Source organism: Epithele typhae (assembly GCF_022376455.1).
Source record: "Epithele typhae strain CBS 203.58 chromosome Unknown BXZ73scaffold_74, whole genome shotgun sequence".
Classification (NCBI taxonomy): domain Eukaryota; kingdom Fungi; phylum Basidiomycota; class Agaricomycetes; order Polyporales; family Epitheliaceae; genus Epithele; species Epithele typhae.
This window is the reverse complement of record NW_025954265.1, coordinates 119,195-137,405: the sequence shown is the minus strand read 5'-3', so window position 1 is coordinate 137,405 and position 18,211 is coordinate 119,195. Positions and strand designations below refer to the sequence as shown.

Sequence of the window (18,211 nt, the reverse complement as noted above, 5' to 3'; positions counted from 1 at the left end):
CCCTTTGCCTCGCAGCAACCTCTCCACTTGTACCTACATTGTTATTAGTATAACATGAATATATTTTTGTGTCCTACATATTTGGGTGATCCGTATCTGTGGATATCCATGGATCACTATCGCTTGCGGCTCTATCCACGGGTGGAGCCGCAATCCGCGGCTCCGGCTCCCGCGGTTCCGGCTCTTCCAGCGGATCTGGATCAAGCCCCCGGAAGTCGCCTGATCCGTGGGTTCGGATCCGGATCATCCGTGGATCGATCCGCAAACAGCCTTACTCTGCGTCATCTGCCTGTTATTACAACACAGGCATGCTTGTGATTGTTAGAACCCAACCAGGCTTTTCTACAATGAAAACGTGGTGGGTATCAGCATAATGAAGTGCCCACGTTCCTGGGGGATTGTATTACATTAGTGGTAACCACAGGTGGCGAGACGGGCAAGGGCGAGGCGGCGGAGGTTGGTGACGCGCGTTAGGGGGAGACAGGCAAGAGCGACGTGGGTGACGCGGGGCCGGGCAAGGTGAACGAGAGCGAGACGAGCAAGAACGAGGGCGAACAGATGAGAGGGACACGGGCCAGAGCGAGGGCAAGGTGGGCGACGCGGGCCAGGGCGAGATGGGCCAGGTGGGCGACAGGGGCAGTGCAGGCAAGGCGGACGCGGGCGACTTGGACGACACGGGCAAGAATGCATGAGCGGGCGAGCGCAGAACAGGCGAGACGGGAAAGGCTCACCTCTGAACACTGAGGTTGTGCCCTCCTCCGTACCCTGTCGTCCGAGGGCGTGAACCTTCACGCGCGTGACCGCCGCGGCGCAGGCCTCTTTCTCCTTCACGACCCACTCGAGACGAGGAGACCGCGCACCAAGGTTGCATACGGGGCAAGCGCAGGTGAACGGCGTTGCGGTAGACGGGGGCTAACGACGGCGTCCCACGATCACATCGGGAACGAGCGTCCCAAGCATGTCTGTTGGGACGTGCTGGTTGCGGGGACGGGGACGATGGCGCGGGTAGGACCTGGGGAGGCGGTGGGCGAGGTAGGAAGCGCAAGAGGGTGGAGCGGGGGACTCACCGGGGCGGGGCGTGACCACAGACGTCGTTGCGGTTGCACATTGTGGGGTCAGGAGGTTGAGACAAAGGGCGCAGAATATGGGCTGGGGAGACGAAGGGGTCCGGGATGTGGAGGACGGGGAGGACGAGCTCGGTGTCAGGGAGACGACGAAGGGAAGGACGACGCAAGGACGACGTGCTGGCAGCCCCGGACGCGTGGGAATCGACGCGCGTCGCGTGGACTCCGGCACTTGGCACTGGCTCTGCCAGCACCATCGTCGTCCTCATCGTCCTCACCTCTCCTCACTCCTCTCGCCCGTCTCGCTCTCGCCCGTCTCGCTCTCGCCCGTCTCGCTCTCGCCCGTCTCGCTCTTGCCCGCGTCGCTCACCTCGCCCGTCTTTCCCTCGCCTCCCGCGTCGCCCACGTCACCCACCTTGTCACCCTTGTCCGCTGCGTTGTGCTCGCCCTGCTCACCTGCGTTGCCACCTCGCCCGCCTCGCCCGCGTCACCCGCGCACCCACATCACTGACGGCACGACGCACAGCCCTCCCTTATCACTCTCCATCCCATCGATTACGAGCAGGACTCCCAGGATACGCGTATTCAAGCACTGTCGCGCCGGCATAAGCGGGAAGCAAGCTCCCGCCTGCGACGCCGACGTTCAGCCTGTCTTTCTAAGTGAGTATTCATTCCGTCTCTGTTTTGTTTGCCACAGGAGTCACCCACCTCCTTTTGCCCGTCTCGCTCTAGCCCATGTCGCCTTGTCTCGCCCTTGCGTCGCCTGTATCGCCAACTTCATGTGCCTCACCTATCACCCACCGCGCTCTCGTCGCCCCCGCGTTGTCTGCGTTCGCCCCCGTGTCGCTCTCCTCACCCACCACACCCGCGTTGCCCACGTGTCGTCACCACGTCGCCCGTGTCTTCTGCGCTGCCCCTGCATCAACGTCTCTGTCGCCCCCGCATCGTCCACATCTCGTCCTGCGTCGTCTATCTCGCCCTCGTCTGCCGGCGTGTCGCTCACCACCCTTGCGTTCACCCACGTCTCGTCGCCTCGCCCGCGCGTTGTCCACGTCTCACCCACATCACGCCCTCATCAACATTGCCCGCGCGTCACCCATTTTGCCCTCGCCCGACTCGTGTCGCCCGTGTCCGCGTCACCCACCCTACCCCTGTCTCGGCCCCGTGTTTGTATCGTCCCCGCCCGCGTCGCCCCCACATTGCCCACCTCACCTGTTTTGCCCGTTTTGCCGGTGTGTTGCACCTACAGCATCGTCCATATGGTCCCCTATGTCGTCCTTTCAATGTTACTCTAGTTAGCTGCAATATATCTGTGTGACGTTCAAATTAGTGACATGGGAGATCAGATACCAGTGAATTACACGAATTAGTGAGAGAGCCGCTAGAATTATTGAGAATAGATGATCAATTGTACTGCTAGTACCCAACTATCACATATTAGTTGTGACTAGATCCCCCGATTCTGTTATCCCGATTAGACGAGCCATTAGGACTAATTTCACGCTGTTAGTGCTAATTCGCATTTTGGGGTTTTCCTGATGTAACTTGGTCTTTGTGGGCTAGACATCCCTCGTGTGACTCTAGTTTGCGTCTGCTTTGCGCCTAGTGCCGGCAACGCCTCTGCACCACTACATCGAGGTCATCCAACCTCCATCTCTACCTATCCACCCCTCCCTCTCCTCCGATTGGCGTTCGCGGCCCGCTCCCGCGTCATTAGGTCGAGATCTAACCAGTGAGTGCTGGCATCAAAGCATCGGATCGCCCCCACTCGCGCAAGCATCGTCCCCACCCTGTGCCACTCGCCCCGCTCTTCCCCTACCCTGCATACCTGCCGGAGTTATAAGGCTCTGAGCGTATCGCAGTCTCCCTGGGTCTGTTGAGCTCGAGTATCACACTCTGAGAACACTACCCCGCTCCCGGCCGACGACTCTATCCGCGCAGTTGGTCATCCCGACTGATTGGCTGCCCGGAAGCCTCAATAGGTGTTCACTTCCCCGGAGCGTACCCTGGTTCCTAGAGCACGGTGGCTTGCGCAGGTCATCAGCACGCGGTTGACACTGAAAACAACCAGCACGTCCACATCGTCCGCAACGAGCGAAACGACCTCCTCTGGCAAGAGTGCGACGACCAACCGTGTCCTCATATCTGTACCCCTGTCACCTACACGACCCGCAGGGCTAGATTCGACGAGACCCACACTCCTATCCCACCCCTAGTCATGGATGCCCAGCAGTTTCAGGCCCTCATGCAGGCCCTCACCGCGAACCAGCAGCAGTTGGTTGCCGGACAGGCCAACCTTACGCAGGCGGTGACAAATCTGGCAACCGCGTTCCAGAACCTGTCCACCACCCTTCCCCAAGCTATGACGAATGCGACGGTGGCTTCGAACGTCAACACCCAAGCCACGAAGGACGCGACAAAGGTCACGAACAAGCCCCAGCCGTACAACGGCAAGACCAGTTCGGATGCACGCCGCTTCGTAGCATCCTTCCAAGTCTACGCGATGCAGATGGGTGGCCATCTGAACACTGCCAACGCCACGGGCGGCTTCGATCGCGACGACGCGAAGTGGATCAAGTCGGCTCTAACTCTCCTCACCGATGACGCTGCGATCTGGGCTACCCCCTACCTGGAAACGATTGGTAACGGGCTGGCAGTGTTCAACAACGACTGGACGACCTTCAGAGCGGCGTTCAAAACGCGATTCGAGACGGCCGACGAGGCAGTCGACGCGAAGGCAGCCCTGCAGGCCCTGCACCAGCGTAGCCTCTCTGTCGTCGAGTACTACGCGCGGTTCAATGAGCTTGCGGACAGGACCGGCTACAGCCAGACCGACCTCCGTGACCGGTTCTACGAGCACCTCTCTTCGGAGATCAAGGACGAGCTGGTGCATACTGCTCGCAACACTTCTGCACTCCCCGACCTCATTCAGGTCGCTACCGACCTCGACATGCGCATTCGCACACGCAAGGCTGAGCGTGCGCGCGAACAGGGCAAGTCTGTTGCGACTCCGTCCGTCCCTCGTACCGCCACTGGGCAGTTCGCATCTGTGGCAACTCCCTCGACCATGCGCACCTCCCGCGACCCCGACGCGATGGACATTGATGCTGCCAAGCTGAGCGAGTTCAGGCGGTCGATGAACGGCAGGTGCTGGGGCTGTGGTGCGACTGACCACCAGAAGAAGGACGGCAACCACTCGAACGAGACTTGTCGCTGGTGCGGAGGCCGTGGCCATCGCCAGAGTGTTTGCCAGAGCAAGGCACTGGGCAGGCCACGCTTGGGCGGTCAGCAGCGTGTTGCAGCTACCACCGAGGACAGCCCGGTCGCGTTGACCTCAACGGCGAACTCCAATGTGCAGGGGATCAACGCAATCCTCGAGCAGATGCAGCAGATGACGGAGCAGCAGAAGATCCTCCGTGGCGAGCTTGAACTGCTCCAAAAGTCTTTTCCGAACGGGCCCGCTTAAGAGCTGTGGCAGCGGTGCCCCCACCCAAGGTCTCTTCTTCTTCTTTCCCTGAACCTGTACCTAGCGCGTACGATACCGTAGATAGCTGTACTATACCTGAAGCAAATCGATCCGGTTCGCATTTTCGCACTAGCGTGATAGTAAAAGGAAACGATAAGAGTGTTAAGACCGCAGCAATGATTGACTCTGGTGCGACTTCGCTTTTTGTTAGTAAAAGGTTCATAGATAGGCATGGTATTTCGGTGCACCCGTTGTTCAAGGAGATCACAGTGCACAATATCGACGGTACAAAGAACAAAGCAGGCAGTATTACGCATTTCACAAGGCTTACGTTAGGTATGGGTACATATAGCGAGCGTCTCGATTTCTTAGTTACAGATCTGGGACCAGAGGACATGATTCTTGGCTTGCCTTGGTTACGTACGGTGAATCCGGAGATAGACTGGGAGAAGGGAGAGATGCGGATTGAGACGGACGAGGAGGAGGAGGAACGGCCTGCGTTCGAGCGTATCAACGCGAACCGGGCACAGCGACGGAAGTGGCAGAAGGCAGGAGTGTTGGAGGATGCGAGGGAGGAGGTGTGGTGTGCGGCAGGCTACACCTATTCGACGCAGCTGGCAGAGGCTGCCAACAAGGGGAAACCTCAGAAGACGTTCGAGGAGATGGTCCCGGAGGAGTATCGACGCCACGCTAAGGTGTTCTCCGAGGTTGAATCAGAGCGTCTCCCTGAGTCGAAACCTTACGACCACGCGATCGACCTCAAGCCTGATGCGCCTGAGTCGATCCGCTCCAAGGTTTTCCCCATGCCTCTGAACGAGCAGGAGGAGCTTGATCGGTTCCTGGAGGACAACATGCGCAAGGGATACATCACACCTTCTAAGTCCCCCATGGCGTCTCCAGTCTTCTTTGTCAAGAAGAAGGACGGGAAGCTCCGGTTAGTACAGGACTACCGGAAGCTGAACGATGTCACCGTCAAGAACCGCTATCCGCTTCCTCTCGCCTCAGACATCGTGAACCGGCTGCGGGAAGCGAAGTACTTCACCAAGTTCGACGTGCGCTGGGGGTACCACAACGTCCGGATCAAGGAGGGTGACGAATGGAAGGCTGCCTTCGTCACTAACCGAGGGTTGTTCGAACCCAAGGTTATGTTCTTCGGGCTCACCAATTCGCCAGCCACCTTCCAAGTGCTGATGAATTCGATCTTCGCGGATCTCATTGCGCAGGGCAAGGTAGCGGTGTACCTGGACGACATCCTCATCTTCACGGACACCCTAGAGGAGCACCGTCGACTGGTTCACGAAGTACTTCAGCGGTTGGAGGAGCACGACCTCTACCTGCGCCCTGAGAAGTGCGAGTTTGAGCGGGAGGAGGTGGAGTACCTGGGGCTGGTGATCCGTCAGGGCTCGGTCAGCATGGACCCGGTGAAGGTCAAAGCCGTGCGCGACTGGCCAGATCCTCGTAACCTGCGAGATCTGCGCGGTTTCCTTGGATTTGCCAACTTCTATCGTCGCTTCATCAAGGACTTTGCTAGGCTGGCTCGTCCCTTGAACGACTTGACGAAGAAGGACGTCGCGTGGACATGGGAGTTCGCGCAGCGTCAGGCATTCCGCGCGCTCAAGGACGCCTTCATCAGCGAACCGGTTCTCGCTACATGGGCACCACATCGACCCACCAGACTTGAGGTGGACGCTTCTGGATTCGCAACGGGTGGCGTTCTGCTCCAGAAGCTCCCCGACGGCCTATGGCACCCGATCGCGTTCCGCTCAGAGTCCATGTCGGATGCAGAGCGCAACTACGAGATCTACGACCGAGAGCTCTTGGGGATCATCCGAGCATTGGAGGACTGGCGCCACTACCTTGAGGGCCTTCCTGATCCCTTCGAGATCATCACGGATCATCGGAACCTCGAGTACTGGCGTACTGCTCAGCATCTCTCACGGCAGCAAGCACGATGGTCAATCTGGTTGGCACGCTTCGACTTCGTCCTCACCCACAAGCCTGGGAAGACGAACACGCAGGCAGATCCTCTCTCGCGTCTCCCCACTCATCAGGTCACAGACGCAGAGGACAACCAGGAGCAGGTCGTACTCAAGCCAGAACGGTTCGCTCAGCTAGCTGCAACCATCTGCAGCGACACCGATCTGCTCGAGCAACGCATCCGTGAGTGCACCAAGCGCGAAGTGGAGGTTAGAAGTGGGCTTGCGGCGCCACCTCGCAAGGTGGCAAGTGGAGTGGCTGAGTGGGAAGAGCACAGGGGCCTGGTGTATCATGAAGGTCGTCTATACGTGCCGGCCGACCCAGAGCTCAGACGAGAGGTTCTTCGGCGATGCCACGACTCGGTCACAGCTGGACACCCTGGACGCAGCAGCACCCTTGAGCTCGTCAGCCGACACTACTGGTGGCCTGGGATGGCGCTCTTCGTGGCCAAGTACGTCGCAGGCTGCGAGCGCTGTCAACGCTACAAGCCAGCCCCACATCCACGCTCCACTTTGCATCCGCACGACGTCCCTGAGGCCCCCTGGAAGGTGGTGGGAGTAGACCTGGTCACTGGGCTCCCAGAGTGCGAAGGGTTCAACGCAATCGCGGTGTACGTCGACCACTATAGCAAACAGTGTCACGTCCTCCCCACACGCGACAGCGTCGACGCTGCTGGCATTGCAGACCTGCACTACCGCGAGATCTTCCGCCTACATGGTGTCCCTCGGAAGATCGTGTCAGACCGTGGTCCCCAGTTCGCCGCTTGTGTCATGCACGAACTCTACGGCAAGCTCGGCATTGAACATGCACTCACCACTGCGTACCACCCTCAGTCTAACGGACAGACCGAGCGAACGAACCAGGAAGTAGAGCAGCACTTGCGCCTGTTCGTACGCAAACGGCAAGACGACTGGGTACGCTATCTGCCAACTGCCGAGTTCGCACTGAACAGCCGAATCCACTCTGCGCACAACCACACGCCCTTCGAGGTCATGTACGGGTACAAGCCAGACTTCACGGTACCAGTGGGAACAGAGACTCGCTTCCCTCATCTCGAGGATCGTCTAGAGGGCATGCGCCAAGCACAGAAGGACATTGAATCAGTGCTGCGCGCAGGCAAGGCGAAGATGAAGGTCCACTTCGCAGAGGAACACCCTCGTGATCGGAAGGCATTCGAAGTCGGAGACAAGGTCTGGCTTAGCGCAAAAGACATCAGTGTGCACCAGGCAACGCGCAAGCTTGGTGTCCGGCAGCTGGGACCCTACAAGGTGGTCAAACGCGTGGGTGACCTAGCCTATCGTCTCGAACTCCCACCCACGCTCAAGATCCACCCGGTCGTACATGTGGATCGGCTGTCCAAGTATGGAGGGAACGAGGTGAACGGGCGACGAGCACCACCACCAGAGCCGGTGGAAGTGGATGGAGAGGAAGAGTACGTGGTGGAGAGGATTCTGGACAGTCGGTTCTTCAACCGCCGGCTTCAGTTCCAGGTGCGGTGGAAGGGATATGGAGAGGGTGACGACTCGTGGGAACCAGCGGCGAACGTCGCCAATGCCCCAGAGAAGGTCGCAGAGTTCTACGAGCGTAATCCCAACGCGCCTTGCAAGATATCTGCGACTCTATTCGCCGCGCTGCCGTGGAGGAGGGTTGAGCACCCTGAGCACGCAGAAGCGGAGAAGGAAGACTGGCAGGAGGGGAGGATCATGTCCATCCGGGACGGATGGGTTTTAGGAGGGGGGTAATGTCGTGGAACGGACTCTGGACTCGCCCTATGTATTATTTTTCGCCTTTTCCTTGCCTTTTCTCTGCCTGCTACTATATTGGAAGGTTGTTCCCGCGCTTAAGCGCCCGTATCGCGGACTCTCTTAGCACTTGCACTTCGTGTCCTAGCCCTCATCTCGACCTCTTGGTCTTTGTGGGCTAGGTGAGTATCTCGATTGCCTGTATGTCTGTAGAGCTATGTTAACTTGGTCTTTGTGGGCTAGACATCCCTCGCGTGACTCTAGTTTGCGTCTGCTTTGCGCCTAGTGCCGGCAACGCCTCTGCACCACTACATCGAGGTCATCCAACCTCCATCTACACCCATCCACCCCTCCCTCTCCTCCGATTGGCGTTCGCGGCCCGCTCCCACGTCAGAGGGGAAGATCAAAGAGTTCAAGGTGCGGGTAGTCGCGCGAGGATTTCAACAGCGGGACTACCACGAGACGTTCTCACCCACTGCGAAGCCGGCCACCATTCGGCTCATGTGCGCGCTCGCAGCGCGCAACGGCTGGCCACTTCTCCAACTCGATGTCACCTGTACCTCACATCAATCAGGCCCCCTTAGCCCGTGCCACCGGGGGGGGGTGGCCCGGGTCAAGTAGACCTGAATACGTGCTCCCCCGCACGTTTGAATAATCCCCCCAATAAACCCGAGCTGTTTCCCTACAGGGAAGTGCTCGAACGTCCCCCCTCCTAAGTCCCCTAGCCCATCACGTGTTCCCATCCCCTCGATATCTCCCATCAGCCTTGTTATCTCCCGCGCCCCCGCCCATCTAATCTCCTACGTTATCTCCCACGCCCCCGCCGCGCGCCTCCTGCCCGCCGCACGCCTGTCCGCCCCCTCGAGCTTGCTGTGTCCGACGGCGAGCTCGCTATCTCCTGCGCCCCTCCACCGATTCGCTTCGTTTTTTTGCAAACATGTACTATTTACTTATGCGAATACATTCGTTCTGTTTACATAACAAGCAGAGGGAGATAATACGAGGGGACAGAGCACTTACCTGTGCAGAGTGCGCACCCACCCCCTCCAGGCACGGGAAAATGTTGCCGGGTGGCGGCACATCAGCAGACATGATGGGAGGGCGACGGCGCATCAGCAGGAATGATGGGAGGGCGGCGGCAGCGGCGGTGGCGGCGGGAGATCCCAGCCCGTGGTCGCCAAGTGCACCAAGGGACCGGGTGACGGGCCGTGGCTAGCGCGATACTCAACGCCCGCGTTTTCCGTGGAATTGATGGGAAGCCACGCGTTGATGGGAGGGTGGGCGCGTGTCGAAGTGGGCACGTGTCGGCAAGTGCGCGCATGGGCCAAAGACTTCCGTTTGGTAGTCAAGTCTAGTGCCACTTAGTCCACGCATTATAAAGGCCATACAAATTTATATTAGGAGACTTATAGCTAGCTACTTGTGACCTATGAGCGTAGCAATATAAGACTACTAGTACCTATAACTGTGGGCACGGGGAGGGACAGTAGACAAATAGAAACCGCCCGGCGCAGGCGCACTCTCTACAAAGCCTGGAAGATGCTCAAAAGGAGGCGGTGTCAATGAGGTCGATGAGAATGCCGGGGGTGGCGCGAGGGCAGGGGACGCGGTCTGCGCGAAGGCAAGACTGGGGGGCGTGGCTGGGGAAGGTGTTCCCTGCACAGGTCCGGGTGGTGCACCCTGCGTGAAGGCAAGTGTTATGGACACCATGCGTACGCCTACCCTTTTTCCTTCCCCCTCGTCATCTCCGTCACGGACTATGCCTCGTGCCCTCAGGGGCTACTGTAACACCACCCCTATCCCCTGCCTCATGCTGCTGCGCAGCCTTGCCTCGGACATACACACGCCTCATGGCAACCTCGCGGTACCACACCCCCTTACATACCATTACCATGACTCATGCTGACTCGTACGGACTCGTTGTACATGCACCGCTACCTCACCCCTCACGCACCGTGGCCTCAAGGCCTTTGTACTTATAAGAGGGACGACGCAGCATAGCGCTCCCCATCTTTCGACCTCTTGTCTAGCTACGTCCCTCTGGCCTAGTGCCAATACATCTCTCTTGCTTGCCTTCTACCTCGCTCGCTCGCCGGTCCACTCGATAGTGCACCGTGCTCACTCGCGTCGGCACCAAGAGACTTCTCACGGACATAACCACTCGGCGTCTAGGCCTCGTTCCCGACGGAACTCGGACTTCGACGTAACAGCAAGTGGCAGCGGGAAAGAGCCCGGCGGCGCGAACTGCGTGGGTCCAGGCTGCGCACTCTGCGCGAAGGCAGGTGGCTGCGGGAAGGAGCCCAGTGGCGCGACTGGCGGGAAGACAAGCGGGGCACCGGGGCCGAGGGTTGACCAGGGCAGCGGGGGACCAGCGGTCAATGAGGGCGGAGCGGGACCGGGGGTTGACCAGGGCAGCATGGGGCCGGGAGTCGACGAGGGCAGTCCAGGTGGCGCACTCTGCGCGAAGGCAGTTGGCTGTGGCAGGGGGCCCAGTGGCGCGACTGGCGGGGCGGGACCGAAGGTCAACGAGGGCGGTGCGTGAACGGGGGTCGACGAGGGCAGCGCGGGACCAGGGGGCGATGAGAACGTCGCTGAGGATGAGGGGACCGTCCCTTTTTTCTTCGACCCAGAGTTCTTACCCTTCTTACGATTACCTGTCTTCTCACTGGTGCTGTTGCCGGTTAGTGCGCTCACCACGACTGTTGAAGATATAGCGGCTATGCACGGTAGAGCGTCTAGCAGACGATAGAGTCAGCTTCCTCACGCGCGCGGGTAGTAGCAAGATGCGTGTATATTCACCTAGCAGACGATAGAGTCTGCCGCAGTACATATGTGAGTGCATGGTTATAAGTAGCGTAGTGTGGGAGACATACCAGCTTCCTCACGCGCGCGGGTAGTAGCAAGATGCGTGAGGAAGCCGGACGAGCCCCCGCCAGTATATCTGGAAGCGGGGACTCTCCAAACGGGAACGATCGATGCTTGCGCGCCCAGGCCGCGCGAGCTCATTAGTCCGAAGTCGGTCATCAAAGTCCATAGCTGGCCCTCCCCGGCCCGGCCCAATCAGCCGCCCCAAGGACGCGCTGACCTGTTCCCACTGCGCGCGTGCGCTGCCCGTGCGCCGACCACAACACGCCCCCTCAGCGCGGCAGAGGGACCAAGCCGTAGAGCTCGGCAAGATGGTCCATGCGCGAGCGTCCCAAACCCTTCGTGAACACGTCCGCCGGCATGTCTTCCGTGCGCCGGTACCCAAGTGCGACGTCCTTCGCCTCGACCAACTCGCGGATGTAGTGGTACCTCAAATCGATGTGCTTCATGCGCGAGTGGTAAGCGTTGTTCTTGGCGAGGTCGAGAGCGGCGATGTTGTCGCTGTACAAGCGCATAGGGTAATCCGCGAACACCGGGTCGTACGCCTCCACGAGCAACCCACGCAGCCAGACCGCCTCCTTGGCTGCGTGCGTCAGGCCGATGTATTCTGCCTCGGTGGTTGAGAGCGCGACAACAGCGCGAGCTCCCGGGTGCCGATGAGGTAACGTCCAAGGCGCTTCAAAGCCTCCCAGTGTTCGCGCCCAGGGTTGGCCATGAACCGGGAGAGCTGCTGCACAGTGAAGGCAATGTCGGGCCGAGTGGTGACCGCAATGTGCATGGCGGCACCGACCCCTTCACGGTATGGGTACCTCTTCATCTCCACGATCCCAGCGTCGGTCGTGGGGCACTGATCTTTGGACAGAGTGGTACCCGCAAGCCAGGGCGAAGACAGGCTCTTGGCGCCAGTGAGACCGAGGGTGCGCACGAGTGAGTTGATCGCCGCGCGTTGAGACAAGTAGATGAGGTCGGGCTCGGGCTCGGGCGTCCTGCGGACCTCGATGCCGACGACAAACTCCGGTTCGCCCATGTCCTTCACGTCGTATAGCTCCTTGATCGCAGTGTGGAACAGCTCGAGTAGTTCCAGTGGCCCAGTCGCGAACATATTGTCCACGATGGTCGCGAGCATGACCTGCACCTGGGCTTCCCCCTTGGTGAACAACCAGTGGTCGCGCTCGCTGCGGGTGAATCCGAGCTTCCGGAGATCGCCACTGAACTTCGTGTACCACGCGAGGCCGGACTGTGGGAGCCCGTAAAGCGCACGGTCGAGCACCCATACCTTCCCCTCGTCGCCCGGTGCAAGCATGCCTGGGGGTGGCTGTACGTAGACGGGGGTCTCGAGGGGTGCCAGAAGGTAGGCGCTCCGGACGTCGAGTTGGAGGAGTGGCCACCCGTTGCACACAGCGAGTGCGCACATGAGGCGAATGGTGGCTGGTTTCGCGGTGGGCGAGAAGGTTTCCATGTAGTCCTTCTGCTGGAAGCCACGCGCGACGACCCGGACCTTGAACTCCGTGATGTTCCCCTCGGCGTCAAGTTTCTGATGGAATACTTGGGTAGTGTCGATGATATTGACGTTATCGGGGCGATCGACGACACGGAAGACGTTGTGGCGGCGGCACCTGTGGTTACCACTAATGTAATACAATCCCCCAGGAACGTGGGCACTTCATTATGCTGATACCCACCACGTTTTCATTGTAGAAAAGCCTGGTTGGGTTCTAACAATCACAAGCATGCCTGTGTTGTAATAACAGGTAGGTGTCGCAGAGTTGTTACCGTAGTCTCTTATGGCTGTCATAAGCGTATTCTGTAATGAAAACGACCTCCCTGTGTTGTTATAAGCGAATTCTGTAATGAAAACGACCTCCCTGTGTTGTTATAAGCGAATTCTATAATGACAGTGACCTCCCTAGGCTGTCATAAGCGTATTCTATAATGACAGGGACCTCCCTAGGCTGTCATAAGCGTATTCTATAATGAAAACGACCTCTCGGGGGTGCTCCGCCTGTAACAACTCTATCGGCCCGGCGATCTCCTGGATTTCCTCTTTTAGAGATCATATCCGACTCCACGGCTATCGGGCGCCTCCACGCCTGCCCTCGATTCCTGGCGGCTTACAGCCACGGTTCTGGGATTAATCCAGCCTCGCGTGGCAGCGCGACCCGAAGATATGTTAAAAGAGTGCTAGGAAAGGTCACGCGCTCCATTTTTGGCTCTGTATATGCCATAGGGGCAAGGCAAATGTGAATTGCGGTGTTGGATCGCGCGGCCAGCTCAAATGCACACCCCCGCCCGGTGGGCTCCTCGACATCCTTCACCTGCATAGGCTTGCAGTATACCCAGCTACGCCAATGTTTACCCTGGCGCAGACCTTCGCGACTTGTCCCGCAGGACCTTCGCGATTTATACAGCAGCGCGCGCGGCCACACTCTGTACTGCAGCGCACACCGCCGATTCAGCCCGCGCGTGGGCCACGATCCGTGCGGCCGTACGCGCCGCTTCTGCCACCCTGCCGCGGACCCATCGGCAGCATTTCGTGCGTGAACGCGTCGCACGCATCTCGCGTCACCGTTGTCGCGCCAGCATCCCCATTCACCGGGCTGCCCGCCACACGCCTGCGCTTCGTGCACCTGTACTTGCATACCAAATTGAGCCCACTTGCATTCCGTGAATGCCTTCCCGAGCAAGGAAACTCAGGGGTGGTACTGTGGCATGGAGCACGCGAGATGTGTGTTGCAGCATATCCGCTCGCGCTTCGGCCTGCCGTGACCTCGCGCTTACCTTCATACGTGGCGGAATCCACTCGCCGTTAACGTCGAACAAAATTCGGATTCAACCGTACTGCCTGCACACGCGTACAGAATTTGTCACGCCACCTTGTCCTCCCATTTACCCCGGGTCCGCACGCTACTGAGACGACGCATGGAGACAGCTGGAGACTACCCAAAGCCCCTTCGCCGCGCGATCCCGCGATCCTTGACCAGCGAGACCTCGCGTGTTCTGACAGGGCGTGCGCCGTGTGCGTGCGCGGTTGCTCCGCGCACACGTGGCAGAAGTCTTTGACGGCCAGCGGGGTGCCAATTGGCGCCATGGTGTCGTAGTTGTAGCGCTCATTAATGGCTCCCACACGGACGTACATAGACACGCAAGCTACACACTGTCCGACTCGTCCCCGGACAAATCGCTCTCGACCTCCTCCGCGATGTTCGGATGCAATGACGTGTACGCCGCTGAGGCTTGACGCGCTGCCCCCCGGGGAGCAACCTCGGAGTACCGCTCCGTCCACGATGGAACGGTCTTGCCAGGTCGTGTCGTGAGGTAAGGCAGCCATTTGGTGGCACAGCGCGTCGCGAGGCCCGTGAAAATGGCGGCCTGCTTCTCCGCGTACACGGACAAGCCCATCGCCAACACTGCGTCGTCCGTAACGCGTCGCCCACCTTGCTTCCGCCACCACCCACTCTTCCACTCAAAGTACTCGATCACCCGGCGCATCTCCTCTTCCAACAGTTGGGCCTCCTCGCTCCACCTATCCGCGCGCGCTTTGCTCCTTGCCCATTCGTACTTCATGTTGTCGAGTACCTCCGAAGGATCGATGTCTTGGCATGATCCCGTCGCCTCGCCAGAAGCGCGAGGTACCAACCAGATCCAAGAGGTCTGATAGCGTCCCTCACCAGTCTGGTTGTCGTCGTCGGGTCGACCCGGGCCCCGAATGTCGTCCTGGCGGAGATCTTGGAGGCGAGTTCGCCAGTTGCCGTGGGGGTCCAAAGCGAGGAGAGCTGCACGTGCCGCTCGATAGCGGCTAGCGGCGCGGGCAATCTTGTCGCGGAAAGTCCAGTAAACAGACCGCACCCTGCCCGTCGTGCGCTGGCCGGTCCCGTTCACGTTCAGCCGTGAGAACTCCCGAATGCCGGCGAGAATACGAAGGTAACGGCGGATATCATCAAGGGAATCATCGGCTTGCGCAAGACGAAGCCTCCAGGCTTTGTCAAGCATGCTCAGTGAAAGCTGAGACCGTAGTGAAGCTGGGATGGCGGATGGGAGTAGTAGCTGTGTGTATTCAGCGAGGGCGTTGCTCACGTAGCGTGGGAGTGAAGCCGCCGGCGTTTGAAGCGGGTTGGTGTGCGTCCGCGCGGGTGTGGCTGACATCGAGAAAGGCGATACCAAGTTCGAAGGGGGAGGAGCCGTTGCAGTGGTCGTCTCGGCCACAGACGGCGTGTCGGACACGTTGGGAACAGGGGTGTTCACGGGGGAAGTTGAGGGAGCGATGGGTAGCAGAGAGGAAGTCGTAGAAGGCAGGGCCAGGGTGTGCGGCATGCTGGGGGCAGGGGAGGGCGCCGATGCGGCGACGCCGGACGCGAACAATGTTTCTGGCGCAGACCCATTGCTTGTTCCGGATGCCACTGTATGACTACACCCACGAATTTGCGCGGCAATCGGCATGTGAACGGCCTGAGCCGCTTGCCAAAGCTCGATGCGTCGCTGGAGCGCGTTCCTCTTCTCTTGCACTGTGGCTTGCGAGGCTTCTGCCGAGCTCATTTTCGTCTTCAAGGCTTGTAAAGCCCGCCTGTGAAGAGATCTATGAGTGTCAATAGCGTAAACAATTTAAAAACATACTGCTGCTCTTCGAGTTCGAGTCCAACTTGGAGAAAGACTCCAGGGGACATCTCGTGAGGAGGGAGCACGCCATCATGCAGCTCGACGGCCTCTTGCGTGGCAATCTCCAGACGAACAGTCTTGAGCGTTACCGCTGACAGTTCGTGAGTCCATCAGATTGGTCATAGTGTCGTATCAGCATGATGACACTCACTCGGGCGTGGTTCTTCGTACGGATCCGGCGCCGATGAAGGGTCGTCCTGCCAGGCCGCCAGCTCATCTTCCCATTGCTGAACGGCATCCCTGGATGACGGTGGCAAGTTGCTGGTGAAGTCTTCATGGTTCTTCTGTTGTGTTTGGCTCATGTTATCCGCTTCTTTCAAGCTCTTGAGAAAAAAAGAAGCTAAGAATAACGAACCATCAGCATGCGATGCCGTCATACACGCCCGACACGCACCAAATCCGATAATCTTCTGCCAATTCCAAGAGCTCTCGTGGTCGTCAACGACTTCATGCCGGCCTCCAGGCTCCATCTCACTCGTACTGGTATGCACAGGGTTCATATGACCCCAGTGAGTTTCAATACCTTCCCCATACGTGCGCGCGACGCGCTGCAGGTAATTCAAGGACCACTGCGCGTGATGGGCGCCATGAACATGCCAGTGCTTCTTCGGGATGGCGAAACGCATGCTGACGTTGTCAAGGGCGCTGTCAAGGGGCTTGGGAAGGGCGGTAATGCGGTTGAAGAGGTGCTTGTGCCATTGGCACGCGAGATCGTACGATATCAACAATTGCGGAGTGTCCGAGTCTGCAACTGTCGAAGACAGCAGATAGTCGAAGATTGCGTATCTGCGAAACGTGTTCAGCATCGCTGTTGCTCAAAAGTACCGTACCTGCACTTACTTCTCGCCGAGGAAGATGTCGCCCATGCCGCTTCGGCGGCACAGCGCATGGCGTGCGCACAAGATAGCTCCGACCCCTGATGTGATGTAACCTTCTCGTCGGGTATTGGCATTGAGAATCGCCTTGTGTTCGACGGTACAGCTGCTTTTCTAAATGGAGACTGTTAGAAGTCCGTTTCGATACAATTCAGTGTTGCTGCACTCACCTCCGTCTGATCTCCGATCGAGTTAATGAAGGTTGTGTAAGCGTTCGATTCGACGAAGTAGGCCCATCCGAGGGATAGCTGGATGCTGTCTAGGCCGCGATCTTTGAGCCGCGCACGGAAGTTGCCGTCCATCATAAGAAAAAGGGTATAGAGCCATCTAGAGAAGCCTAGTAAACACGCCTGAACCGGGATGAAAAGCGACAATAAGCTAGCGCGGTGACTCACCTTGTGTTGTCGTCAGCGGACGCCCATCCTTCAGGGAGGTTCTTGTCGGTGTGTGGGCATGCCGGACATTCCACAGCGAGATCGCCAGGCTGAGTCGATTCGACGCCGGCTGGATCATGACCGCGCCCGGCTCGCTTAAGAGCGACAATATGACGCCACAGCCGTACACAATGCGAGAGCTGCTTGTAGCGGCTCTGAGAATGATCAGCATCAGCTACCGCATGTCCGTGCTCGAAGCACAGAGGAGGAACCGTGAAGACGGAGACTCACCAGCGACGGGGCACACCCTGAGTTATCCGTGATCCTCTGCAAAGTTCTTTCGAAGTCGTGCAGATTCGTCTTGGCCTGAAAATTGAGCTCTTGAAATAAGTCGAGCATCCGGAATGTCATCGCAGTAGCAGGCCGCTGAGTAGTTGCGGGGAACCACCCCTTACGAAAAAGTTGTACCCACTCAAAGGTGAACGTGTTGTCCCCGCCGTCGAGGCACTCACAAAAACGGACTTCAACGTCGTGCATGCCGTCCGTGTCGACGATGACCATGTGTCGTGTCTGCGTGGAGGGGCTAGGGCAGGGATCGCCATCATGACCGAGTTGTGCGACCACACCCAGACTTCGTAGATCTGTCTTCTTGAACCTGCCGTCCTCCAGTCTCTATCCCAATCGCCATATTGCCATCACTTCGTGTGGGATGAACAAAGAAGACTCACCTCAAGCACATGCAGCAACAAATCTCCGTGACGACTCAGCATACAAGAATCACAATACAAGTGTCGGGAATCACATTGAGTGCACCGAAGAGTCGCTGTATCGCCCTTGCACGTTCGACATGAAGCCGTCTTCGCATGGTCGAGATGTTCGGATCCTTCGAAGCGCAATAGCTCGTCTACGAAGGTCTGTCGGAGCGATAACCACTCTTGGATCTTCGACTGAACGAGCACCAGCACCCATGAGCCTATGAGTTATAGAACACGAACTCCAGAATGTTTACGACGCACCGCTGTACGAAGCTCGGGGCGCTTTTTCCGCCTCTTCTTACTTTCCCCACAATTCGCTCCTTCTGCGGACCCGTCCCCAGTCGAATGGTTTGATGGTATGTCGAGTATCGGGGCACCGGAGTCGAATTCAAGACTGGGATCCAACGGCGGCGGTTCAACGGGTATCTTCTTATGATCGT

The 18,211-nt window shown here is 58.7% G+C and overlaps 1 protein-coding gene across 1 annotated transcript; it reads right to left on the bottom strand.

Annotated features, from left to right (window-relative positions):
- Positions 1 to 14,261: 14,261 nt before the first annotated feature.
- On the bottom strand, positions 14,262 to 17,960 carry BXZ73DRAFT_53996 (uncharacterized protein; the record flags this gene model as incomplete). The annotated part of the gene is made up of 10 exons (XM_048021100.1): positions 14,262 to 15,250; positions 15,524 to 15,675; positions 15,726 to 15,858; positions 15,919 to 16,107; positions 16,162 to 16,553; positions 16,608 to 16,756; positions 16,813 to 16,969; positions 17,038 to 17,216; positions 17,308 to 17,671; positions 17,716 to 17,960. Coding segments are annotated over 10 exons (2,949 nt in total), but the record flags the coding sequence as incomplete, so codon positions are not given.
- Positions 17,961 to 18,211: the final 251 nt, after the last annotated feature.